The following is a 25,816-nucleotide window of genomic DNA, read 5'->3' as shown; positions in this document are numbered from 1 at the left end:
CCGCTAGAGCCCGGGCCCGATCCCTCATTGCTCTGCAGCGCGCCTGGGCGGTCACACCTGCGCGCAGAGAGCGCCGAGCGCGGGGTGGTTTCCAGCAGGAGTGACGCCTGATTCTCAGAGCGGGTGTTCTCAGACGATGGCTAGCCAACAGTGTACCCTCCTTTCCTTGTCTCCCCCCCCCGTCAGTATTCATCTCTTGTCTTTGTACTTAGAGGGTGAGCTCTGTGAAACCGGGACTGACTTTTTGCTCTGTTTGTACATCTCCGAGCATCATGGGTCCTGCTCCTTGATGGGGGCTCCTCAGTGCTATAATTAAAAACAGATTTAAAATGTTTTATGAAAGCTAATGTTAAAATTATCTACTGCACAGGTTAAGGAAAAAGTGTCTATACCTCTAGGTATAAAGCTTAAATTACCCACAAGTACTAAAGTTTGGTTTAAAAGTCATAAAATACATATAGGACATAATCGGCAATATGCCAAGTTTGGGTTGATAAATGTAAGAATAGAGCGTAGCTCTTAGCACCCAAATATTCGGGTCCATCACTCCTAGGAGGTTAGACTCAGAGTAGCTTGTGGAAAACAAATATCGCAAGGAGTGTGGCTTGTCCCTCAGTAATGGAGAATTGAGGGTGGACTGACTGGCCCTTTACACCTCTCTGGCTGCGTCAAAGGTCCTTAAACTGGTCAGTGGAATTCACACCCCTCCTGTCAGTGGAAGACTGTGTCAGACTCCTCCAGGAAAATCCCCTTTCAAATCTCCTCTCAGCTCCGGCCGCTTTTCCTGTCAGAATTGGTTGGACAGCTCTGATGAACTGATCCACGCCAGTGCTGGTTTAATAAGGGCCCCAGCCTCCTTCTTCTGCCTGTTTTGGGTGGAGGCGGTGCTGGGGGGAGGGTGTCCTATTCCCCCTCCCCCTTTTGATTTGCTGTTTTGTTTTTAATTGGAGCTGGCTGACATTTTTTTCAACTTTCAATGAAATTTGGGGTGGGTGGGGTGGGAAAAGTAAAATATTTGGACTTTTTAAACCTCTTAAAATAAAACCAACTCAGATAAACAAATTTCTTACTCTGCCAATGAGCTCAGGGGGCTGAGTCTGCCCTCACTTGCCCCCGGAGCAAAATCCATTCAAGCCCGTGGGGGAGGGACCCGGGTGGAAAGCCAGCGTGAGCTCCTGTCGACAAACATTTATGCTAAACTTCTCCCCCCCCCAAAAAAATAGCCCAGACCTGTTGCTCCGGTGCCTCCCCTCCCCCCCGTCCCACGGCCTGGCTTGCAGGAAGGCAGCTGCCATTAGCCGGCCTGCTTGTTAATTACCGTGATGAGGGGCTGCCCTCAGGGCTCCGTGACGTCACTGGCCGCCTGGGCCAATCGGGGAGGCCCGGGGCGGGGCGGGGAGGGCGCAGGGGGAACCCCCGGGGCGAGCTCTGAGCAGGAGGTTGCGCTGCGGAGCCTGGATGTAGCCGGCGGGGGGGGGGGGTCTGCGCGGAGAGCTCCCTGCAGCCCGGGCCGGGGCGGGAGAGGGGCGAAGCGCAGCGGGAGCAGCGGGGCTGTGCCCTGCCCCAGCCATGGCTCGCCCTAGCAGCCGCCGCCGCCGCCCGTCCGGTTGCTAGCCCCGTGCCGGTCGGGTTGCGCGCCCGGGCCTGGGCTCCGCGATGACTATGAGCTCCCTGGCCGAGAGCCTGCTGGGGCCGGACCCCTCCAAATCCGCGTTCCTGGAGTTCGGGCACGGCCACCCGCCCTCGCCCCAGCCGCCGCCCTCCCCCAGCCTGGCCCACGGCCACTACCCCCTCCACGGCTTGCACGAGGGGGGCCCCTTTGCACCCTACGGACGGTCCGTGGCTTACCCGTACCCCGGCTCGGCTGGCGGCACCCACCACCCGCACCATCTCCACGGCAGCCCGTACCTGTCCTACCAGCAGCCGGCCAGCGCCCTGGGGCACCGGGGCAGACTAGAGGAGACAGGTAAGGGGGTGTGGGTCTGTGCCTGTGTGTTGGGCATACTCTATTCCAGCCCAGTCCCTCTGGGGGGGGGGGGGGGGTCCTGCTAGCCTCCAGCGCCGGTCCACTCGTGTAGCCCCCTCTCTGTGCCCTCTAGCCCCTTGCAAGTGCCCTTCCGCTGTCCACCCCCCGGGCCCCGGTTCTCTCTGGCTCAGTCTATAATCCAGCCCTTTGCAGGAAGAGTTCTTTCCCCCCGCTGCTACAAACAGAAAGTATCTGGCAGTTCCTCCGACCCAAGCATCAGACCGAGAGGCGAATCTCTGCTCAGAGTTTGGAGTTGAAAGTAGCCTTCTCCTGGCGCAGGAGACTTCTGACCCCCCGCTTGGCTTGTCTCAGAGCACCTGGTTTAGCCCTCTCTTTAGCTAGGGGTTTAGGCTAGACCTGCTACAGCTTCCTTTTGCGAGTTTTCCAAAGCTCCCCCCTCCATAAGGGAACAAAATAATAATTTTGACAAAACCGAGATGCTTACCTCCCCCCCCCCCCCACAAACAAACAAAAGAATTACAAGCTCAATGGAAATCCTTTTATAGGAAAACTGTCTTAAGTTCTCTCCCCGTTTATGAAAAACATTATGTTTCTGTTAACTTGGTACGCTCGCAATGCAAACACGAATTTTTAGGACAACTGTATTTTCCCCCACTTAAAAACGTCTCTCGCCAGCAAAGGAACTGTGCGTTGGATTGCAGGGGCCTGGGCATCTCTCCTGAGACTCTGGGTTGACGAGGGCTGTGGGTTTTTTTGTTTTGTTTTTGTTTACTTTGGGACATTTTCTTTAAAAAATACGCACTGGCTAAAATATCCCGAAAACCTCTCTTCGCTGTTAGATTGGAAACATATGCCCCTTTACCAGAAAACGTCTCCTATTTGTTTCTGCATTTTATTCTAGATCTGCCATGGAAGCGATTTTCTGAAAAATAATATCCCTCCCTTTTAGCAAGGAAGAAAACCCGTCTCCGTTTTCCTATGCTCCAGGGGTAAAATTCTGGCCCCATGGAAGCCAGTGGATGTCATTGAGTTTAATGGGCCTGGGATTTCCCTCCAGAATTTTGCGCACACCCAGAATGACCTGTCAGTTACCCTGGTGTATCTGTCAGATTTATCTGCAATGGCCCAGAATTGGAGGCTGACGTACAGAAGGAAGAAGAATGCAATTGTTTATTTTGTAACAATTAGACTGTATGGCACCTTGTTAATATCTTTCATCGCCTGGCTGCAGAGGCGAGGCCTGCATCCGCCATAAAATACACTTAGCAATGTTTAATTTTAATACAACACGGGCTGGATGTTTGGGAAAGGCATACACAACCAATCCTTTCCATTTCGTGTATTTATATTATTTAATGCCAATATCCTTTAATTGGCACCTGTCAAGATTCCAGGGGCGATACAAACCGGGTTCATGGCAGATCAGCCGCATTAGGAAACTTGCCGTAAAGAAGCCGCTTAAACAGTCCATTGTTCTTTGGGCACATCGCTTTCTAAAACGAATATGTTTACACCGCCCGTTTGGAGCTATTTCGTGCGGGCAGCGAAGTTCTTGGAACGCTCAGGGGGGAAGTCGTTTTAAAAACGAATTACATATGTATTACGTGAGGGTAAAATGCCAAAATATTTAATCACGGGGCATAGGCTAGAAGCAAAGGACTGCATAGAGATGCCACAGAGAGCAAAGAGCTGGCAGTGATATAGTCCTCATTTAAAAAAGAAAAGTCCTAGTTGTAAAAATAAAACAAAAGATTTTGGAGTGACTATCGGAACGGATTCTTTGGTAACGGAAACAATGTGGGCAGTTGCCTTAGCGATTTTTCCTGGGCTTTTAAGAGCCCCTGTAACAAAAAGTTAGTCATTAAAGTGATCCGTGCACCAGGGGAGAACCTTCTCAAATGGAAGTGCATTTCGCTAAACCTAGGCAAGGCCCCGTCCTGCCCCTGCGTTCATCCAGGTTTAACTGCCCAATGTTCCTTCGCAGCAGGATACGGTCCTAAGTGTCTGCAGACCGTAGAGATCGAGGAGGCCAAATTCTGCTCCTCCCTTCCTGGAGTGACTCCGGATTTACACCAATTTCACTGAGAGCAGAATTTGGGCCGTCGTGTAACAGATTAACACATTCCGAACTGAGCCTGTTAGTCACTGCTGAGACCGTACTGCCAACCAGAACAGCAGAGAATCTCCCTGCGGGACAGAAACCCTTCCGGAGGGTTTTAATTATTAATTGGGTTAATTATTAATTAGTAGTAGTATTTTCCCCGGGTTGGGTTAAAATTCAAGCTCTCTTCTCGTGAAGCGTTCAAATCTAGAACTGAAGTGACTCTCTCTAACCCTTTCTACTTTCTTCGAAAGCTCCCAGGAACAAATGAAGGACTGAGGGCGGCGGACCGCGGAAACAAATTTAGATGAATCAGTTGCCAATAAATTTCGGGGAGCCGGAGAGAAGCTAACTTTGAATCACGAAAACTTCTCCCGGCCGCTTTGGAATTGTGGCAGGGGGTTGGCGGCTTGTGTAACCCTGGCTAATGAGATATGTCCTTATTTATTTCAGTATTCCCTTTGCAAAGAAGAGAACCCGCATTTATTTGCCAGTGTTATACCAAGTCTCAGGGGGTAGCCGTGTTTGTCTGTAGCCACAAAAACAAGGAGGAGTCTGGGGGCACCTTAAAGACTAACCGATTTATTTGGGCATATGCTTCGGTGGGTAAAACCCCCCACTTCTTCAGATGCATGCTATTTCTGATTGCACCTAACAAGGGAAATCCCAGGCTCCATTCAAATTCTGCCTCTATTTGGACTCAAATTTCCTCCGCAGCTCATGGGTTTCCATTTGAGTTCCTTTTAAATGTTCTGCTCACTTCCCAGAATACTAATTCGATACGCAGAACAAGTCACGGGTCGTTAATATATTAGGAACGTGTGTGTATCTATACACCCGCCCAGTTAATTTATTGCCGTCCAGATTTAAGGAGGAATTATGAAACTGACATCTATTAAAAATTATTGAATCTTTTCACAGGTTAGGCTTCATCTCGTGGGGAAACAAGAATCTTTCATTTTAAATTCAGATCCATTGGTCCAAAGAGAGAGAGAACACAAATCGATTGGCGAAACATTTTCTGATGCTAAATTATTCTAGTGCAAATCCGGATTTACTCCACTGCCGCCTGGGTGAATTCACCTGAATTACTCCGGGTTTAAATCAATGTCATTTAGACCAGCATCTGGCCCTTTCACAATAGCACGATTTTCAAGCTTTTGATTTCTACCCTGCAAGCGAGTTGTTCACTGAAAGAAAGAAACAAACTAGTAAACGAAATATCCATGCAACTCATTGGCAAATCGGCTTTAAAATGAATTCGACAGGACGTTAACAAAACCACCGGAGAAAGGGAAAATGGGCTAACAGGAATTGTGCAATGGGCTAACAGGAATTTGCTAATTAGCGTTGAGATTTTATATATGAGATTTTACGGCAAGTTCTTTTGTTTTGAAATTAAATGATTCCTTGAGGGTTTTTTTAAAAATTATACTTTACTCTTCTGTTGACTCAATGCGCCCTCACGCTTTCCATTTGCACGTACAAATCTCATAACGATCTTGTCGATTGAAAAAGAAAATTGCCATCAAAATTAATTACAGTGTGGAGCAGCGTTTCGAAGCTGGCTGGAGAATGAGAAGTGAATAAGTAGCTCATTATTTTATAACAAATTTATACCCTGCTTTGATGTTACCCACATAAACTTAACAGAGCAAAGTGCCCTGCCCTGAATTCTTTCTATTCAAACTTCCCAGTGGCTTGAATTTTGCGTGTATAAAGACCGTCTCTACAGTTTGCAAGTTATATAATCTAACATAAACTAATCTAAGTTATATAATCTAACAATGCAGCGCTGTTAAAAGACCGAAGTGACGTTGGCAGGGGTGTCTCCAGAACTTGATTATAAAGTATAAACGGCCTGAGAGATGAAGCCGAATTAACAAAAGGAAGCAACAAACACATAGACCAAGATCCATGGGGACCAGTTCTGGGGCAGCTCTTTAGCTGATGGGAACTGTCAGCCCTCATTAGGGAGTTATTACAATGCAGGGTAGCTGAGTTAATAAAGTTAAGCAGGGGCTTAAAACTTTGCAGGAGAGGGGCTTCACTTTCGAAGAGTCTAAACCGGGAAGGAACCCCAGACGACGCGCTATATGGCTTTGGGATATTCTCCGCCACCTGCTCAAGGGGGAATGGCCGGGGGGGGGGGGGGGGGGGCGACAGACACCTAAAAATGAAAAGCGCAGAGCGGGTACGTGCGACACCAGCAGAATTCATAATCAGCAAACTCGGATAGGGAGACGCCTCTACTTTGTGCAGAACTAATAAATGTCTCCTCATTACTGCTAATTAAGGGACTGTCACGTGGCGGAGGGTCTGCTCCGTTGCAGGGAAGAAAGAGGTTTCTGAATAGGATATATGGCTAAGTGGCTTAGATTTACCCTATAATACTTGATATAATATGCCACTTATTTACAGGATCTATTTTATAGCTGTTGTGGGGGGGGGGGGGAGGAGTGGGCGGAGGGGGGGAGGTCACGGTCCTGTCCGTTTTCCCCCCCTGTTTCCCTGCCCTGTCCGATCGATTGGGATTTTTAAAATACACATTGTTGGGAGAATTTAAGCAGTATTTTACACACACAACCCCCCGGACCCCCCGAGACAAGCCTTTGATTGAAGGATCTTCCTGTAGAATTGGGGGCAGCCTGCGGACGGGCTGCACCAAGCCCCAGCCAGCCCACCACCTTCTCCGGGGGAAGGGTCGGCTGTGAGACCGTTCAGGAGCATTACTTGGGACTGATACAATAAGGCTGACACCTCGATGCGCCCCCAAGCTTAAACTTCCCGGAGCTGTAAATCAATAAAGACCAACAAGAAGACACAGCGCTTCCTTTGCTCCCCTTAGGCCCGATTGAGCTGTCAATCCGGAATAAGGGGCGATTCTGAGCGGTGGAGCGGATTTGGCCTTGTTCTCCGATAGGTGACCAATAGACCACGGGGCTCCGAGGGCTTCCCCCGAGCCAGATCATGCTGTCAATTACTCCCCTCCAACTGCAGAATTTATACAAATTTTTGCCCCCCCCCCCCGCTTCCTTCTTCCCAGGCCTAGGAAAAATCACACACACAGAAAGAGACGAAACCTCTTTTCGTTGTTTTAAGGTCATTTTTCAGCGTTTATAAGGGTGATTAGGGGACCCGATCCTGGGCCAAGAGCGTCTTTTGGCGTCAACGAAGTGTGTGGGAACCAACCTCTGGCATTTAAACAGCGTCCCACGCCATATGGGGGTGGCTCAGCCCCGGGATGCTTCCCTCCCTTTGTTCTTCCCTGTGGATTCGGGGGGGGTGTTGGATCTCCGGGATCCGCTTATCACCCCTTTCTGGCCTCTCTGCGCCAGGCTCCCCTCCCCCCACTCCGGAGGCTGCCAGTCGCTCTCGCTTTATCGAGGCTTTTCATCCACCCGTCATTTAATTTATTTATTTTTTTTTTTTTCCAGAGCACGAGAAAACCACCGTGATCGAGAACGGCGAGATCCGCATCAACGGCAAAGGGAAGAAAATCCGCAAGCCCCGCACCATCTACTCCAGCCTGCAGCTCCAGGCTCTCAACCAGCGCTTCCAGCAGACCCAGTATCTGGCCCTCCCTGAAAGAGCGGAACTGGCAGCGCAGCTGGGACTGACCCAGACGCAGGTACCGGCTGGGGAGAGCCAGAGGGAATGGGCTGAGATCCAATCCAACCCCTACTGAGCCCTTGGCAACAGCTGGACTTTAGCCACGGGGCCAGATTCTGCTCTACACTGGAGCGAATCCGGATTGACTCTGAATTTGCGGGGGTGTGACTGGAAGCAGGGTCTGGTCCTGTCTCTCTAACGTACAACAAAATAGTAGGCAGAGTTGCGTTTGGTTTCATTAAGTCACATCTTGCTCTCAGTTACAGCCATGAAAGTTCAGAGCTAATTCGGATTTAACCCTGTGTAGAGCAGAATCTGGCTCCATCTCTCTAGTGTGTAAGAAATAACAATGCATGCAGTTCCTTCCGTTTGCTTTCATTGGGCCACTTCCAGCCTCTGTTCCATCCCTGTACATCAACAGTTAGTTCGGATTCATACTTGTTTAGACCAGAATCCCGCCCTGCCTTCTCTCACACATCGCCACATCTTTGTAAATAGATCATTCCAAATTCTGCTCAGAAGTAAATCTGGATTGACTCTGCAGTTGTAGGGGTGTAACTGAGAGAAGGATTTGGCTCGAGGAAAACCCTAGGAGCCCTGCGATTCAGAGAACAAGGCCAAATCACCGGATGGATGGAGCTCAGTTCTGTCCCGCTCTCCCTCTGGCTTCCCTGGGGTAACTCTGGGCTGGATTTGGTTCTGCACCGTCTCTCTCTCTCTCTCTCTCTCTCTGTGAGAGATGATTTGTCCTTAATTCCGGCGCCTTCGCCTCGGCCCCCTTCTGCCGCATGTGGTTCCCATTCGCCCTCTTTCTCTGTCTTCAAAGCCCTGTGGAATTGCTCCCGAGCTGAGAGGCATTTCCTTTAATTGTTCTGTTATTTCTCAGCGAGGATGGGGATGTTTGTCTATCTGAGGTTGACAAACTGTTCTGCAGGGTGGGCGGGGGGGGGGATACTGCCTGCCAGGGAGAAACAGCCCCCCTTTGAGCGGCTGCTCAGCTCTGTCCCCAAGGAAACCCGGAGCTCGGCTGGTTTCGTTTCAATTTCATTTACGTGCAGAAGAAACAAATCAGACAACCGTGAAGCCTCGCTCGGGAAGCCCAGTGGTCCCCGGCACACGTAAACAAAAACAAAGACCAGAAACTAGCCCCAACAATGAGATTGGACCGAATGCTGGCTCTCAGCCGTGTGAATTCGGACTCGCTCCTTTGCAGCGGAGTGACTCCGGATTTACAGGGATGGAATTTGAGAGCAAACTCTTGGCCGCCTGGCTTAAAAATAGTGTAGAGGAAACCCCGGAGAAATGAGCAAGCAGGGGCTTGGGGGAGGCAATCGGCTGATTGAGTAAATCCTGTCCCCATCTTGGGGCCCGAGCCTCAGCTGGGCCGTGGCTCCGCACAGCTGGATGGGAACGCGGGGCAGGAGCAAAGAGAGACGGGTGAACGGCTTTGAAGAGAGAGATGCAGACAGGCAGGCGCGAGGGATCAGTCCACAGCCACGGGCAACGAGATTTAATAATCATCATCACCATAAAAAAACAAAGGAGGCAAGTGAGGACCTGCAAAGCAGCGCCCTGTCAAAAGAGCCAGTCAGCTGCGCGCTGCGCGGCGTTACGAAATGGGGCTGACCCCCCCCCCCAGAACCGCAGCGCGGTTCCCCCCAGCCCAGCCTCCTTTGCGCTCCCTCTCTCCTCTGCCATCCACCCCGGTGTCTGCCCTAGGCGCAGTCCTCTCACAGTCAAAGCAGAAGCCCCCCCCCACAGGGGGATCCTGTAGTCCCCCCCCCCCCCGGGAGTTTTGCCATTGTCTTCAGTGGCGCCCGGATATTTTAAGGCACTTTCCCAAGCATCGCCCCGGACACAGGCTCGGGCTCCAGGAGCGGACCAGCCCGAGGCGCTGCGCAGAGACGCCGCCTAAGATGCGCCTCTCGCGTAGTCACCTGTTCCTGAGGATGGGCCCGATCCGGCTCCTATTTCACTCCGAAGCCAGCACTCCCACCCCCCTGTGGGCTTCCACGCCAGCTGGAGCGGAGCCAGGGTGCGTTAGTTTCCCCCAAGTCGGGCGGGCCTTATGGCTGGCGGCCCGCCCGGGGGCACCCCGAGGGAGGCCGGTCGGTAGCCGGGGTAGTCGGCACCGATTCACGGAGAAAGGACCTGAGCTCGGGAAGCCCCGTCCGCGGCAGACTCCACGCCCAGCTGCTGCTTTGTACGCCAGAAATCTCACAGCCGGGGCGCTCCACGGGGCCCCCCCCTACCCTTCGCAATTAGCCCCCCCCGCACTGAATCAGCTACTACAGCCCCCCCCCCCCGCACCCCGTCATTTCTCTCTAGCTCCTGGGAATCTGCGCTTTACAATAAACCAGCAAACTCCCTGGTGCGCGCTGGCCCCCTCCGTTTGGAAGCAGAAATCAATTAAAAATCTTTCCTCTCCAGACCAGAGTCTGCTCCCCGGCCCCCACTGAAGTGGCCCCCACGGGGCCCAGCTGAGAGCGGACGCTTGAGACTTTGGGGCGCGCGTTCCACCTGAACCCAAGGGTGCCGAGGCGTTGGCGGGAGGTGGAAGGGGCTGGGGGGGCTGGGGGGGTCAGTCAGCACAGTGCATTCAGCGGCAGGCCTGCGAGCGGAGGCAGGTCGGGAAACCGGCTGCCAACTCATCTCCCCACCCCGCCCCTGGGCCCCAGCTCAGGCGATTCAGGGCTTTGGGGCTGGTTTGTAAGACCAGACCGGGAAAGAGCTGCGGGGGGGGGGGGGGATTTATTTTGCCTTGCAACCTATGTATATTCTCTCTCCTATTTCGGGGGTGGGGAGTGACAAGCCGGAGAGATAGTGGCAGGGAATCCACACGCACTCCAGGACACCCCCCCCCCCATTCTAGCTGCTAATTGAGTATACAGCACCCCCCCCACACACACACACACCTTTGTAGTTCGCAAAAAGAAAAGGAGGACTTGTGGCACCTTAGAGACGAACCAATTTATTTGAGCATGAGCTTTCGTGAGCTACAGCTCACTTCATCGGATGCATCTTTGTAGTTAGGTGACTCTTTCCTCTCCTTGTCCTAGGTCAAGATCTGGTTTCAGAACAAACGCTCCAAGTACAAGAAGATCGCGAAGCAGGGCTCCAGCGTTCAGGAAGGGGAGCACCTCCACAACTCTGCATCCTTGTCCCCCTGCTCACCCAACATACCCCCTCTCTGGGACGTTTCCATGGCTGGCAAAGGAGCCCCGATCCCTCCTAGCAGCTACATCAACAGTTTTGGACCTTGGTATCAGCCACACCAGCAAGATGCCATGCCAAGACCACATATGATGTGACACTGGGCTCTGCCTTGATCCCTCCTCCCCACCCACCCCCAGAAAAAGAAACACAAGCCCTCAGCTCTTTGAGGAACTTATGAAACCATCAAGTCTCCGGGAGTTCCGCCGGCCACATGGGAAAATTCTCCAGGCCTTCTCCTGAGAACGTGGAACCTCTGTGAGGAGTTGATGCTGACATTTGCATAGAGCAGAGGAGAGCAAAGGCAATGATGTTATCCCTGCCAGGAATAAAGAAAACCTACAAAGAAATTGTTCACAAGTCTGGGGACCTGTTCAGAGACTGGCTTTTTTTCTCCTCTGCTCCTCAGAAATGTAAAGAGGGAGGAGATGATCCTCAATGGGCGTTAACTGGTGCCAAGTCAATGGAACTCGGGCAATTTACATCATCTGACAATCTACCCCCCCCCCCCGAAATCCCTCCCTCTCTTGGATAAAGACTTTATCGACTATACAATATTACCCTCCTCCTTTTTTGTGCTGTAGGTAGCCCATTCTATACACATCGACAGATTTCTACTTGGAAAACTATATATATGTGTATATAAATCTCTCTATAAACTCTTCCATACTGCAAAGCAAATGCTCACTCCACATTTGAGTGTCCTGCTGTTAATATTTTTAAAGTGCTTTAATACCAGGATTGTGTTTACAGACAGTGACTCAGAAGAGTTTGAGGAATGTAATTTCCCTCCAGGCCTTTTATAAAGCACACCCCCCCCCCCCCACTGAAAGGCAGAGAGAGAACTTGTTCGCGTTCAGTTTTATCCACCAAACAGTGGGGATTTCTTTCTGGAAGAATTTGTGATTCGATTTAACACACATTCTCCACATTCATTCGATCTCTAATCCCCTCCTGTACCCGCCCACCTGAAGCCATGGTTTCTCCCCTCCTGTCTGGCAAAGATTTATTTATAAATAACATTTTGTTATGATGTTGTTTCTCTTTATAAATAGGATGTAAAGCTGTATAGTAAATGTCTTTCCTTCCATCGGTTTTTGCCCCTCCCAACCCTCCCCCCACATTTTATAATACCCATTTCTAATGCAATTTTTTAACTCTGGTCTAAGGAGGGGGAATAGGTTTTCCCCTGGTCACTACAGGAAAACGTTGAGGAGAAATGTTTTCTTTAACAAGAATTGTTTCCATGTTTTCCCAGTAAAAAGAATCCAGTGGGGGGTAGGATAGCCCAGTGGTTTGAGCATTGGCCTGCTAAACCCAGGGTTGTGAGTTCAATGATCAAGGGGGCCATTTGGGGCAAAAATGGGGCTTGGTCCTGCTTTGAGCAGGGGGTTGGACTAGATGACCTCCTAAGGTCCCTTCCAACCCTGATATTCTATGAATACTTGCTTGGATTTTTGTTCTGATTGCTTGGGACAAGGGCCCGCTGGCTGAGGACGTTTGCGCGGGCGCTTGACTTTACTACGGGTAGTAAAATGTAGGCAGCAAGGGACCGAGATCTGCAAAGTAGAATCAGGGAGCACTGAGCTCCAGGCTGAACAAGCTCGGGGGGCGCAGAATGAGCGTTTTATTTCCCTAGGGGCCCGATCCAAAGCTCCTGGGAAGCTTTTTGAGGGACCTAGGGCAGGGCTAGAATTTCCCATGCGGACAATGCAAGCGAAGTGCATTTGTGTTTTATGCTATGAGAAAATTCCGGTTGGGGGGTTATTACTGGTTTATTATTTAGCTCTCCAGCTGTGCCGAGGAGTACAGGGCAAAGGGAAGCCTTTCTCCAAGGAGAAAAGGAGGACTTGGGGCACCTTAGAGACAAACACATTGATTTGAGCATAAGCTTTGGCGAGCTACAGCTCACTTCATCGGATGCAAGGGAAGCTTTCTCCCATGAAAGGAGTGACTCCCTCCCCCAGGCAAACAAAAGGCAACAGGATTCTAGGCCCTGATGTTGCTTCCAGGTTAGTTAATGGCCAAAAGTCCCTTTGATTTCCAGATTACAGGAGCGGGGCTTACTTTTTTAAAGTTAATCTCCTGTGAAGAGAAATGGATCCCTCCTTTCAAATATAATTGTTTAAGAAGCAACCCCCCCCCCCCCCATCGTCTCTTGCTGGCTTTCCCATACCCACCAAATGTCCGGGTTGCCAACATCACAAAAGAGCCCTGGCCAGTCAGGACCAGCCTTGCATCTTGGAGGTGACATGCTACCAGATCCCAAGTACTTTGCGCAGCTGGGGATGAGAGGAGGGTGCTGGAGACTGGGGCTTCAGGGTCCAACACCTGTAAGGCCCCATTTTCAGAGAGGCTCGTCGCCCGCCGCTGGGCACCCGCAAAAATTAGCTCAATCGTCAGGCTGGTGCGGAGGAGGAAATACCGGGACATTATTTCCGAGAGAGGAAAATAATCATCACACTTATTAATAATACTAATCATACCTACCTCTAGCGGCTTTTAAGAATTCCAGGAACAGGATCCCGCCGCATTATTAGGCGGGACCAGATTTTGCTCTGAGGTGTAAATCCGGAGTAACCCCCCGTCCAGTGGCTCCGGATTGACCGCGGCGGCACTCGGAGCAGCTGCGGGCCCTGGGCGCCCTTTCAAGGCGCAGGATCGAGCCTTCCGCTGGGGCGGGGAGTGGGGGGGGGGGGTATCTCCGCTCCGAGGGTCCTGCTGTGGAAAGGGGAGTGGCGGCGGCTGAAGCTGTGGGTGCGACCCCGCATCCAGTTGGAGGGAATCTCCCAGCAGGATAAGTGGGGGGAGGGGCGCGATTTTGCCAGCTGTCCTTTAAGGGGGAGGCTGGCCTAGGGCTCTGCTCCCTTCACCATTCAAGGGTCGGTGTAAACACCTCCAAATTATCGCTGGGGTGTAATTAGCGCCCATTAAATCTCGCCCAGGTCATTAGATCCCCCCCCCCCCGCCACCCCGCTTTGTTATAGTCTCTGGGAATAAAAAGAACCTTTATCCCCCAGGCTCGGTTTCGATTTCTCTTTCATTCCTCTTGGCCTCCGCAATTTCCGAGCGAGGCCACATTAACAAGGGCTCCAAGTATTTCTATGAACGAAGGAGAATCTTTGACTCGAGCAGCTCAGACACACACAAAGACACTATCGATTTCATATGTATCTTGAAGGCATGATCTGCACGAGATAGACGGATAGATGGGGTGTATGGACGGATAATGGGGTGTATGGAGATAGACGGATAGATGGGGTGTATGGAGATGACGGATAGATGGGGTGTATGGAGATGGACGGATAGATGGGGTGAATGGACGGATAATGGGGTGTATGGAGATGGACGGATAGATGGGGTGTATGGACGGATAATGGGGTGTATGGACGGATAGATGGGGTGTATGGAGATGGACGGATAGATGGGGTGTATGGACGGATAATGGGGTGTATGGAGATGGACGGATAGATGGGGTGTATGGACGGATAGATGGGGTGTATGGAGATGGACGGATAGATGGGGTGTATGGACGGATAATAGGGTGTATGGACGGATAGATGGGGTGTATGGAGATGACGGATAGATGGGGTGAATGGACGGATAATGGGGTGAATGGAGATAGACGGATAGATGGGGTGTATGGAGACAGGTAGATGTAAAAATCCTGCCTTTACGACGCAGATCGATGCCCGGGGAGGCTGAGCTTTGGGTACCCCTCTTTTTAGCGTCCCACGCTCATGCAATCCTTCCTTGTTTTAAACTAACCCGGATCACGAAGTGGTGTCAGCCCCCGGCATTGCACAGCAGTGGGAGACAAGCCGAGAAACAAAACCGCAGGCTACAAATGCGGATGTCTTTACCTGTGCGGCTGAGAACTTCCTAGGTAAAAGGAGAAGCCGGTAAAAGGCCGGGGCCCCGATTCGCATTGGTTCTGCACCCTGCGGGGTCGTGTGTACAGGTTAAGGCCAGAGGAGATCCTTTAATCTGGCCTCCTGTACGTCTGCACCAGCTCAAAACGGATGTAAAATGCGACCCACACCCATTTGGTAGCTTTTAAACCACGCTGCACGGATGTGCATAAGTGCCCAAGGTAATGGCCCCTGTATAACCGTTCACCATTATGGATTATTATTACCATCGCGACTACGAGCCCGGGTGGTGGACCAGGGCCCCATGGTGCTCGGTGCTGTATCAACCAACACAGCTTTTCGTTCCTCACAGCGCGAACAGACGGGTAAATTTCACGTGACTCGAGGGTCACTTTCTGGTCAGTTTCACATTGTTGTTCCCAGGCCAGCTTCGGGATGCAGACAGAGGAGGTGCGAGTTGGTTTTAACGCTGATGTCACTGGCCTTTTCAAGGGGCGTATTTCATTGATTCTAAAGTTTGCAAAAATGCCTGACCCTCCCCCCCCCCGCCTCCCACTACATTTGGGGGCCAGGTCTACTTAGAAGAGTCCCTCTTAAACCAAAGGAAGGAATTTGATTGTCAGCTGAATTCTACCTTCTGTCGATTCCCGATAGTTTAGACAACTTTCATGTCTGGATTGGTTGGGGGGGGGGGGGTTTCGCGGAGACATGCGGTTGCTGGAACTGGGTGCTGTAATGTCTGTGGGGTTCCCCTACTAGGGAGAACATATTTGAATGAATGCACTGAATGCATCGGATGAAGTGGGCTGTAGCTCACGAAAGCTCATGCTCAAATAAATTGGTTAGTCTCTAAGGTGCCACAAGTCCTCCTGTTCTTTTTGCGGATACAGACTAACACGGCTGTTACTCTGAAACCTGTCATATCTGAAAGGGAGTGTTGGCAAAAACAGGGGTGGGAGGAAAGAATCTGACAGACACTCCAAACCCTGGACGTGACGGATGGGGGGGGGCGATGAAACACTGTCCTAGTCACAGCAGTCCTTCTCCCCAGGTACGACCCCAGTGGCACGGATTTATTTGTTCGTGTTGCTGGGAAAGCCGCACAAAGACCCTGGAAGCCTCCGGTCTCTGGTTCGTCCTAATATCTGCCTGCAAATGATCAGGCAAAAATATAAGCGGGAATGCACGAATTGGTCGCGCTGCTAAGCGGTTAGATCAAGGATTAGCTGCGCTGGGGGGGGGGGGGAGGATTTCGTTGGTTCTTCCACCCCCGAAAAATAAACCCCAATAAGTTTCCTAAGCCGGCGCCCTGCGCAGCCTCCGCTACCATGAAGACGCGCAAAGGTGGAACAGTGGAAGCTGGCTTTCTCGGTTCGGGTCCCGGCCCGCTTTGCCAAGCCAGCCCCGCACCCCTGGGGCAAAGCGTGCCGAGTGACCGGAGCAATGCTCTATCCCCCAGGCCCTGCAGCGACAGGGGGAAATGCGGTCCAGCATGGAGACATATTTTATTAACAGCCAAAGATGTAGCTGGAGCACACCCCGGCGTCCTTTACCAAACGCCTTGACAAGCCCACCTGCGTGGAGTTGCCAATTAGCCCGCCTCTCGTACTTACAGGAAACCCCCCTTTTCGCACCTGTCAAAGCCTTTGCATGATAACACCATTTACTTCTTTAACCCCCCCACCCCCGCCCGCAGGGGAAGATATAGCCGTGCACATCAACAGATCAGATCGGGGCTCGGAGCGGAGATTCCTGGACATCCCAGCGCCAGTCAGGTCATTAAAAACCCAGAGCGGGGTGTGCGGTGAAGGAGCAAGTCGATTGCAACCTCTTGGTCCGGGCTGGTTTCTCTGGGGCGGCTCAGTGGGTTTGTTAGGACAAGGCGATGGGGGGGTTATGACTGGATTCAAGCGCTTAGACATCGCGTGTGTTTAAAGCGCCGGCCGCTGCCGCTGTAGAAACTTCGATCCTGGTCCCCCGGCTCCGGGGGAAAGCGGCTCCCGAAGCCACTTTCTCTCTTTCGCCTTAGGAGGGAGCGAGGACGCGAAAAACCCGTTTGGTTCGCCGCGCGTTGGTCCAGAAGCAGCGAAACCCGGCGGCCAGGAGAGGGAAACGCACCGCGGCGTAACTACAGAGCCGCCAAACCCGCGGCCGACCCGGGCCCAGCAACGCGAGCACCCAGATCTTGTTGGTGGTTTGGGGTTTTCTGGTTCAGGAGACCCGTGGGGAAGAAGGGGTCTAGACCTCCCAACCTCCCCCGTCTCCCTTAACATCTGCACAAACAAACCCCGCTGCTGTTTGAAGACAGTCGCCGGTTCCTCTGAAATGAAGGGGCAATTATGGTAATTTTGGACCGAGGCTGCTAAATTCAGGCTCCCCCCGCCCCGCCACCCCCTTTCAATTGGGGTAATTGCGAGCAATTTGCAGCCGTTGAAAATGTCTCGGTTAATAAGCGAAGAGAAGGGGGGGTGGGGGGTTAAAGAGGAGGGAGACGGAGGAGGGGAGCATGCAATTGAGGGGCAGATGCTCCCACTGGGGAATTTTGAGCAGTAGGTCGCCTGGCCATTTCGGGAAATGACTCGCAGGTGCGGGATATTCAGACCGCGGGGAAAGCCAACGGCGGGGCCCAGCGCTGGTGGACATTAAGTGAGGGAGAAATCAAAATAGAAACCCCGGGGGGCTCTGCCCTGATCACAAGGCAGGGGAGAAACGGCAGGTGAAGGGCAAAGTTTGGCAGCCCCCCCCCCCCAGCTCTCCCGTCCCTGCAAGGCGCCCGAAGGGGGCAGATGGTTTAAAGCGCTCAGCACCCGCTGGGATCGAATCCCAAGGCGGGGCGCGGAGGGTTTGAAACCCCGGCCCCTGGAAACGGAGGGAACTGGCTCTTTTTAAGCCGTGGTCGTTGAGAACGATTAAACTCCTAAATCGGTTCCCTTCTCCTCTGAACGGTAGCAGCTCAACAAACGGGAAGCGTTTAGAAGCTTGCTTTTTTGTTTTGCACTGAAAACGACGCTTTAAAAATCCTGTTGGTTTTTGTCCAGATTTTGCCGTGATGTCTAATTGCTTCCCCGCTCCTCCTTCTTAGGACCTGCTCCGCATTACAGAGGCAAATCGAGCTACAAGAAGGGGTGTCTCTAAATAGAAATTGATTCAGATTCTTTCATTTTAAACGCCTCCCCCCCCCCCCCCCCCAGCGTTCCCCTTTCAAGTCAGTGGGAAAACCCCGGGGTTCTTGCGGAACAAAGAGGATACGGCGTAAAACAAAGACTTCTTGACACGTCTGGCTTCAAATAGCAGATCGCTTTAGCTTGCTCTGTCGCGCCTTAAGGGACCCGTTTAAAATACTGGCCACCAAACGCAAATTACGAGAGGGGCTTTTTGGGGAGCAAGGGGGGCTCGAACTCCCAGGGCAGAGCTAAAGCGGGTTCCTCCCGCCCTTTTCCTCCTGCCCCCCAAAGACCTCCTGGCTGGGTTACGCACGCTGCCTTAACCCCCCCTTGCCCCAGACCCTGGAGTTCAATCCGGCTTTTCTTCTGAAGACGACTTGGGACTTTTTAAAATATTACAGAGGCTTGGCTGGGATCACCCGACCCGAGACGGCAGCTTGCGTGTGTAAACGCGAATAGATCCCGTTCCAACCAGACACCACAGACCTCGCCCTCGCCCTCCCCCTGGCCTGGGGCGATGCCCTGCGCCAGAGGGACCTTCCCCAGAGCTTGTCCTAACGGCGGGGGAAATCCAGCCGCGCTCTCAAGCGGGCAAAGTTTAACCCTAAAACTCCCGGCCCCTGTGCAAAGCGTTCCCAGTTTGGCTCTCCGTTTAGTGTGCTGGGGGGGGGGGCGAAAAAATAATAAAACCTCCTTTTCTGGCGGTGTCAAGCCCAGCTCGGGGCTAACAGCCCGAACCAGCTGGCAGAAGAGCCTGACATGGGGTCCCCCCTCCTCTTAACGGAAGCAGCTCGTGTGTAAGCATCCACACTGACATCAAACGGGCCAAAGGTCCCCCTTTACCCTCCCCTAGGCTGGCCGACCAACTCCCTGGCATCTTGCAAGGGATGGTTCAAAACGCAACGCAGGACAAATACTCCGTTTTAAAAATGGCCCCCGAGGTATTGAGGTGCCTGCCTTTTTAAATAGTATCTATTTAAAAAAAAAAACCCACACGCCGGGGAAAGGGGGCAAAACGAAACGCCTGGCTTTTTAGGGTGCCGGCGATCGAAAGGTTAATAGGCGGGGGCGGCTAGGAAAGGGTTAAGGGAGCGGTTCTGTCTCCACTTACCTCCGGCAGCTTGGAGGCGGGGGGAGGCAGAGCCGGGGTGGGGACCGGCTGGGCCCAGCGTCTTGTTTTGGTAGGGCCGCAGAGAAACAGAAGCGCGGCCCAGCGCTGATCTCCCACGAGGCGGCCCTGGCTCCCAGCGGCTGCCCGTGTTCACACGCGGGTTGTGGCCAGAGAGCGAGCTAGTCTCGGTAAAGGGCGCCGAGCTGCTAATCATAATTAATGCTAATTAATAGTAAAAGCAGCCCAGTCTGGGCAGCCGACGTGCCCGTCTCCTACCGGCGTAATTACCCGGGGGGGAGTCTGATGAGTGGGAAAGGCTGGCGGCGGGGGGGGGCTCTGTTGCCCGCGCACTGAGGCAGCGTTTGGCGGGGGGGGGGTGCCTTTTAAAATCGGGGGATCAGTTCCAAGCTGGGGTGTTTGTTCTAAGGAGACACCCCCCCCATCTCCGAGTACGAATTTCTCCTCCCCCCCCATGTCTCAATCTCTCCTGAGCAGGGGAGGCGGGGGTGGAAACCCGACCCAGAGGCAAGAGTCCCTGCGCCGGGTTTCCTGGCTATTGTTCGGGTATTAAGCGACATCTCAAGGGTTTGGGGAGGGGGGCAGCTGGGCAAAGCAGGGCGCGGGAGCTCCCTGGAAACGCCCCCCGCGTTAAGTTTCCGAGCGTCTGCCAAGCTTCAGGCAGGTGCTGGATTCTCCCCGGGCGACTGGGCGGAGTGAAGTTTAAAGACGTGTCAGTTCGCACGGGGGCAGGTACGAAATTGGCCTCGTTTTCCGAGTCTAGACGGGGCCACAAAACCAAAACCCACCCCCACGCCTCTCGTTAAACGCGTAGCTCAGTCTTTGCCGGACTAGGGACTCCCGGAGAACATCCGTATGTATCTTTTGGACTCTTTCCCCCGCGATTCCCCTTTACTTCCCCTTGGAAATGCCCAGCGGTTTGCTTTGATCTCTCAAGGACCGGCCCAAAGGGGTGCTAAGAATAAAATACAAAAGGGTAAAACAAAATCGTTTAAAATCTGTAGTTGTAATTGTCAGAGACTATTTCAAGGGGACCCGAGCTCACCAGTCTGCCCTTAAGACCAAGAGCCACCGGCTCTCGTTACAAACGGGCACAGAGGGACCCTCCCCTCCCCCTTTGACTCCAAGCATGTTATTTGCTGGTTATTTTTCTGCTAGGTTTAAAGTGGGGAGGGAAAATTTCTCAGTTCATTAATTTGATCCTCCCTCTCTCCCCCCGCCCCCTTGCTTGCTGAAAATTAATTTTCTCCCTGCAAAGGGGGAGGGGGCATTGTTTACTGGGCCCCCATCCTGAGATTAATTGGCAGTAGATCCCCAGGGTTTCTGTTTAACATGGCAATTAAAAAGCCAACTTCAAGAACAAGCTCAGGGTTTTGCTGTGAGGAGGAAAGTGAAACCCTACATTTTCCTTCCCTTGGATTCCCCCCCCCCGCCCCCAACCTTTCAAACTACCCTGATCCCAGGACATGTTGATCGGCGTGTGTTTGACGTGTCCAGAAAACCAGTCTCCTTATGTTGCCTTCTACATCCAGAAATCCCTGCGGTGGTCCCTGGCTGGAGCTCTTTGCCAGTCAGAGGCTACCCCAACATACAAGCAAAGAACAATTTGGGAGCCTGAAACAGGGATCACGTTTATTTTTTCATGATCCCCAAAATTCTTTCACAGCCCCGTGTGCTCCTGTACATTTCCCATGGACGCCGCCCCAAGGCCTGGCCTTGACACAGGTTTTGTACTGGGGTGTGAGGCTTTTAAAATGAAAATAGCTGTATCCGTACAATCCCTGTTGGGGATACGCTTAACTCTGTATAAATGTGCTTTAAGGCTTATTTACTTTTGAAAGTTAATTTGGATTAAGGGAAGGCGTGAATGTAAAGTGCAGAGCTACTTCTGAAAACCCAGTGTAGACACAGCTATGTGGATGGAAGAGGGCTTCTGTCGTTCAGGGAGGTGGAATCCTTGCACCGACAAACACGTGTGTTGCAGCAGGCTGTGTCTATACTAGTAGGCTAGGCCAGCATAAGCTCTGTAGGCCTCATCTAGGCGTATGCATTGGCTAAGTTGCTGAAGGCAGTGAAAAATTTCACACCCTGAGCACTGGAGTTAGATGGACCTAAACAGAAGAATTCTTCCATCATAAGAACCTAAGAAAGGCCAGATTGGGTCAGACCAAAGGTCCATCTAGCCCAGTGTCCTGTCTTCCAACAGCAGCCAATGCCAGGTGCCCCAGTGGGAATGAACAGACCAAGGAATCATCAATTGATCATCAGCCTAGCTACCACCTTTCAGAGAGGTGGATTAACTACCTTGACGGAGAAGCCCCTTCTGTCCATGTAGGAAGTGTCTATGGTACAGCATTACAGGGGCACAGCTGGGCTGCTGTAGTGTAGACATAGCTAAACTGGAACAAGACACTCTTTCCGTGGGTCTTTCACCGGGCAACAGGGGAGAGGCAAATGGGAGCTTTAAAATAGGAAAATATGGCTGTAAAACCATGAATACTGGCAGAGGCATGGGGGGCAGCTGTCAAAACCTGAAACCACATTGAACTTCAGTTTAAAAACAAAAAGCAACCTGACTCAACTGTCGTTCCTAGAGTGCTCCTCGTGTTAAGGGGAACCAGCAGCTTCCTAGAGGTGGGGAAAAATAAGGTTCACACCTTGCATTGTGTCTTCACAACCAGAACCCTTCTGCAATTTGCAGATTTTTCTTCTTTCCATAGGAGATACGGATCCGGGCCTAGATGTGTGTTACTGACGCGCATTCTCTGGCCCACAAAGATGGATCTGCTCATGGACTTGAATATGATCTTATTTACATGTGATGTAGTGTTGTAAATGTAGAACACGAGACTTAGGCCCACGGCTTCAGTAGGACCAATGACAAATGTAAGCATGTAGGAGCAAAGTCGTGGAGGAAGACTCATTTCCTGCCCCCGCCAAGAGCCTGTCTGAGGAAGGAAGCCAAAATCTGCTCTCTTACACCTAACTGTATACAGAATATTTCTACTGAGGGCAGTGGGGTTACTGCAGATTTACATTGGTGTAAATGAGAATTTCTTCTACAGAGTCTCTAGCATAGAACTTGGTAGGAAATTCTCTTCATCCCTGTGCTGAGGGCTTTGGCGGTTGTAAGTGGGGCTTCCCATGGTGCCAACTCTGCACATTATTTGGTGGTTGTCTTAAAGCCCCAGTTCCTGGAGTCCTGGGATCACATTGTTCATTTAAAAAATAAAGTAAGTTTCTCACCCTCATGGGTTCAGAGAAAAAGCTTGAAAACCTGACTTGAGTGCACCCTAAAGGATCAGAATCCAGAAGGCAAAGAAAAAGACCCTACAATGTCTTTTTAAAAACCTAATTCTTTTTAAGATAATCTCATAGGTGGGGTGGGAGGAATGGGGTAATAATTTTTGAACACTTGGCAACCCTCACTGCAGAACTGCGTAGACCTCACACTGCCTCTCTGTGCACAGAGGTGAATTTTTTCCTCCTCACTGTAAGGCGGCTAGTTTTCCTCCAGTTTCTGCTCTTCAGGAACATCATGAATGAAAGCAGAAAAAAGGCACATGGCCCATCTGTCTTGGATTTAGTGATGGATCTGATGCTAGGTGCCAGGGATCTGGTGCCAAGGTGCTAGCTGCCCGGTTGAAGGTCCCATCTTGCAGGCAGAGGAAGAAGTTATTTCTCCAAGGAGCTTGGATTCTGCATTGGTGGAAGTTCAAGGTAAGAAAACCTGGTTAGCTATTGAATTATATTTATGCAAAACACTTTCTGTCTTCCTCTTCTATCTCTTCCTCTGTCTTTGCAGAGTTTGGCAAATGGCTTTTGCACACACAAATCCTCAAGTAAATTTCTGTGTAAATAGAGACTGGACCAAACTGAAACACATTTGGATTCCAGTTTCCGACACCCCAATGTTCAGGTCTGTCTAGATCCGGGATTTGGGTTTGGTCCATAGCTAGGATAAACGTGAGTGGGTGTCTTATATTTATAAGAGAGTCTAAAACCCTGCCTAGGGCCCTGATTTCAAATCCACTGAATGAAGTCTGAGGCTGCCCATTGAACTCAATGGACTTGAGAATCAGGCCCCAGAGCCTATAACCTCAAAGGCAGGGCTCAATTTGTGCCAGAGTTTGCCAGGGCTGAGTCCTGGCACCTCTGGGCTGGTAATTCATAGCCCCGGCACTTCTGGGTTTGCTGCATCCTTATGAATGTAAAAAAAGAAAAATTGTTTGAGCCCCGGCATCTCTTTCAGTACAAATTAAGCCCTGCTCAGAGATGCCTAAATACTTTTGAGGATCTGGGCCCAAGTCCCTAAACTCACCTTGGAAAATAACCCCATGGAGCATGCCAGGAAGCGGCTTTGATTAGTGCTTTAATATATTTGCTTTCCACCCTCCCCACAGTACCCTTGGGTGTATGAATTTAGTCCATGCAGAAGATGATGCCTGAATTCCTCAGAGTGTCCATCTCTAGGGCCCACTTAGCCTTTGAGCACTGTTGAGATGACCAGTAAGCTGAGCCATTGGTTAGCTGCATTCATATGGGTAGATGCCAACTGACAATTTGTATTATGGTAGCATACGAAGGCTGCAGTCAGGATTGGGGCCTCATTGTGTTTGGTGCTGCACAAAAGTACAGCCAGACACAGAAATATCATTCTCTTCCCCCCCTCCCCGCAACGCCTGGACACATCCCCTCACTGAGGTGCTTCAACTCTGGTGCCCACAGAGTGTTTTGCAAAAAGCAGTGTTGAGGTTTTGACCTTTGTTTTTGTTCCTTCTTGGAACAGAATGACCTAGTGGTTAGGGCACTTCTCCAGGCCGTGGAAGACCTGTGTTAAAGTCTCTGGTTTGCCTAATTTGGACTAGGGACTTCCAGCTCCCAGGTAAGCAGCCTATCCACCAAGTTATGGTGTGGGCGTCTCTTATATCCAGGGTGAGGGGCCCAAGGGCACCACCATTCTGATAATCTAATGCTTTATCAAGAGACTTTACTTATCTATGCTCTGCAGAAAGCAGGGCATCTTTTCCTAAAGGGGCTGTGGCATCAGTTCTAAAGGGTAATGGCTGAAGCTTCCCTCAAGAAGTCGTTTATTATGGGACAAAGCGCCAGAGAACATCATGCACAGGGAACAATCTGCACCGGGCAGAGGTGGTGGGAGAGGGGGAAGAGCTCAGGTTCTTTGGAGCAAGGTGCTTTCCCCAGGCTTTGAGTGACCACTCACTCAGCTTTTCTTTGTAGCGTAGCTGTCGAGTCCGCCCTCCCACATGGGTTTTGAGCCCTTTCAAGAATGTACCCAGGAGCTTGGTCCCTCCTAGCTTCCACCTCCCTCCAGTGTCATTGTATAATGCTTGTGAAATAGTTTGAGTTTAGGAAACCACTTTTTGAGCTTTGACTTCTCGTGTACCGAGAGAGACCCTGATTTGCGCTCCCAGCGGCGGATTTTGGAGCTTAGGGTTTAAAAGTGGAAGCAGACGAAGGATGTTTTGGTAGACTGTCCCCCCCGCCACACTCAGGAAGGAAAGGATCTATTGGAATCTGGGAACGGGCAGGCATAGAGCATGGTGAATTCCCTGGCACCGTTCCGGTTTTCCGGGTCTCCTATTGCGCTCACAGTGCTAGCATTTGTCGCAGCCTGTTCTTATTTGGAGCAAATGGGCCAAGAGATCTTACCTTGTCCCTGTCTGTGTAGTGTCTGGGGGGCCTTGCAAACATTAGTGAGTTCATCTTCCACACCCCCGGAAGGTAAGCAAGTCGTATCTCACGCTGGAAGGACGCAGAGGGTGTACACGCCGCACGCCCAGCTCGCCTGGGCATCAGCAGCAACATAGATGGTGATGCACGTCTTAGGTGGGTAGAATAGAATAGGGTGCCCTGAACCCCAGGTGTGTGGACCCCTACATGGGCTCTCGACAGGCCCAGGCGGTGCCCCCCACATCGACACAGTGTGGAGTCCTGCCGCCTCCCAGCTGCGGTGAAATGGGGGCATGCGGGAGGCAGCCTGGGAAAGATTCTGGCAGCAGGGCCATAGAGCTGCCCGGGGGTTTCACTGCAGCGTGTAGCTGCATGTATTCTACACGCCGCCGTGAGTGTAGGCTTAGAGAGACGAAGGCCTGGCTCCCCCAAGGGACTGAGGCACCTACCAACATGTATCAAATCAAAATGATTCCAGTGGGAGTTAGGCACCTAAACCCCTTGGAGGATCTAGGCCTAAGTGATTCACCCAGGGCATCTGTGGCGTTGCAGGGACTTGAAACTAGGCCTCCCCAGTTTCGCACCAGATCCACTGCCCCAGCCTCCCTCCCTGTGGGAGCTGGGATTCCAGCCCTCACTTGCTGCTCACCTAGGTTGAACTTTCCCACCCCACCGAGGGGAACGCAGACCCATCACTCCCACGCACTTTAATGGGAACTGGCTGTCTCAATCCCCTCCACGGCTGTCGGAAAGTTCTGCCTTCAAGCCACAGCTTCGCTTTAACTTGCTAAACCAACGAATGTTCCCCCTAGCGACTTGCCTACACATTGTTCCCATTTGTATGCAATGCTGTGGTTTGAGGCCTGTAATATTGTCCCCGGCTCTGAACTCTGTAAGGCATTAAGTGCTTTTTTTACACTCCAGACAAGGCTGGCTCTCCCCGCCGGCTGCGATGCTCCGCAGGTTCGCTCCGGAGGGTTTGAGACGCTCCATCGCTTGTGTGGTTTGGTTGAACCCTGATGCTCTTCGGCCTGGAGCTGCCTG

At 51.8% G+C, this 25,816-nt stretch overlaps 1 protein-coding gene across 1 annotated transcript; it reads left to right on the top strand.

Annotated features, from left to right (window-relative positions):
- The first annotated feature begins 1,506 nt into the window (after positions 1 to 1,506).
- On the top strand, positions 1,507 to 11,979 carry DLX4 (distal-less homeobox 4). Its single transcript, XM_048830234.2, has 3 exons — positions 1,507 to 1,966; positions 7,526 to 7,719; positions 10,760 to 11,979. The coding sequence occupies exons 1-3, from the start codon at positions 1,657 to 1,659 to the stop codon at positions 11,009 to 11,011; spliced, it is 756 nt and encodes a 251-aa protein (XP_048686191.2). The 5' UTR covers positions 1,507 to 1,656; the 3' UTR covers positions 11,012 to 11,979.
- Positions 11,980 to 25,816: the final 13,837 nt, after the last annotated feature.

Source organism: Caretta caretta, chromosome 27 (genome assembly GCF_965140235.1).
Source record: "Caretta caretta isolate rCarCar2 chromosome 27, rCarCar1.hap1, whole genome shotgun sequence".
Lineage (NCBI taxonomy): Eukaryota > Metazoa > Chordata > Testudines > Cheloniidae > Caretta > Caretta caretta.
Note: the sequence above shows the minus strand (reverse complement) of the source record. Positions and strands in the feature narration are given on the sequence as shown.

Coding starts and splice junctions, on each gene's coding strand:
- DLX4 (XM_048830234.2), top strand. CDS start 1,657: ATGACTATGAGCTCCCTGGCCGAGAGCCTGCTGGGGCCGGACCCCTCC. Junction 1,967..7,525: donor GGGCAGACTAGAGGAGACAG/GTAAGGGGGTGT, acceptor TTTTTTTTCCAG/AGCACGAGAAAACCACCGTG. Junction 7,720..10,759: donor TGGGACTGACCCAGACGCAG/GTACCGGCTGGG, acceptor TCCTTGTCCTAG/GTCAAGATCTGGTTTCAGAA.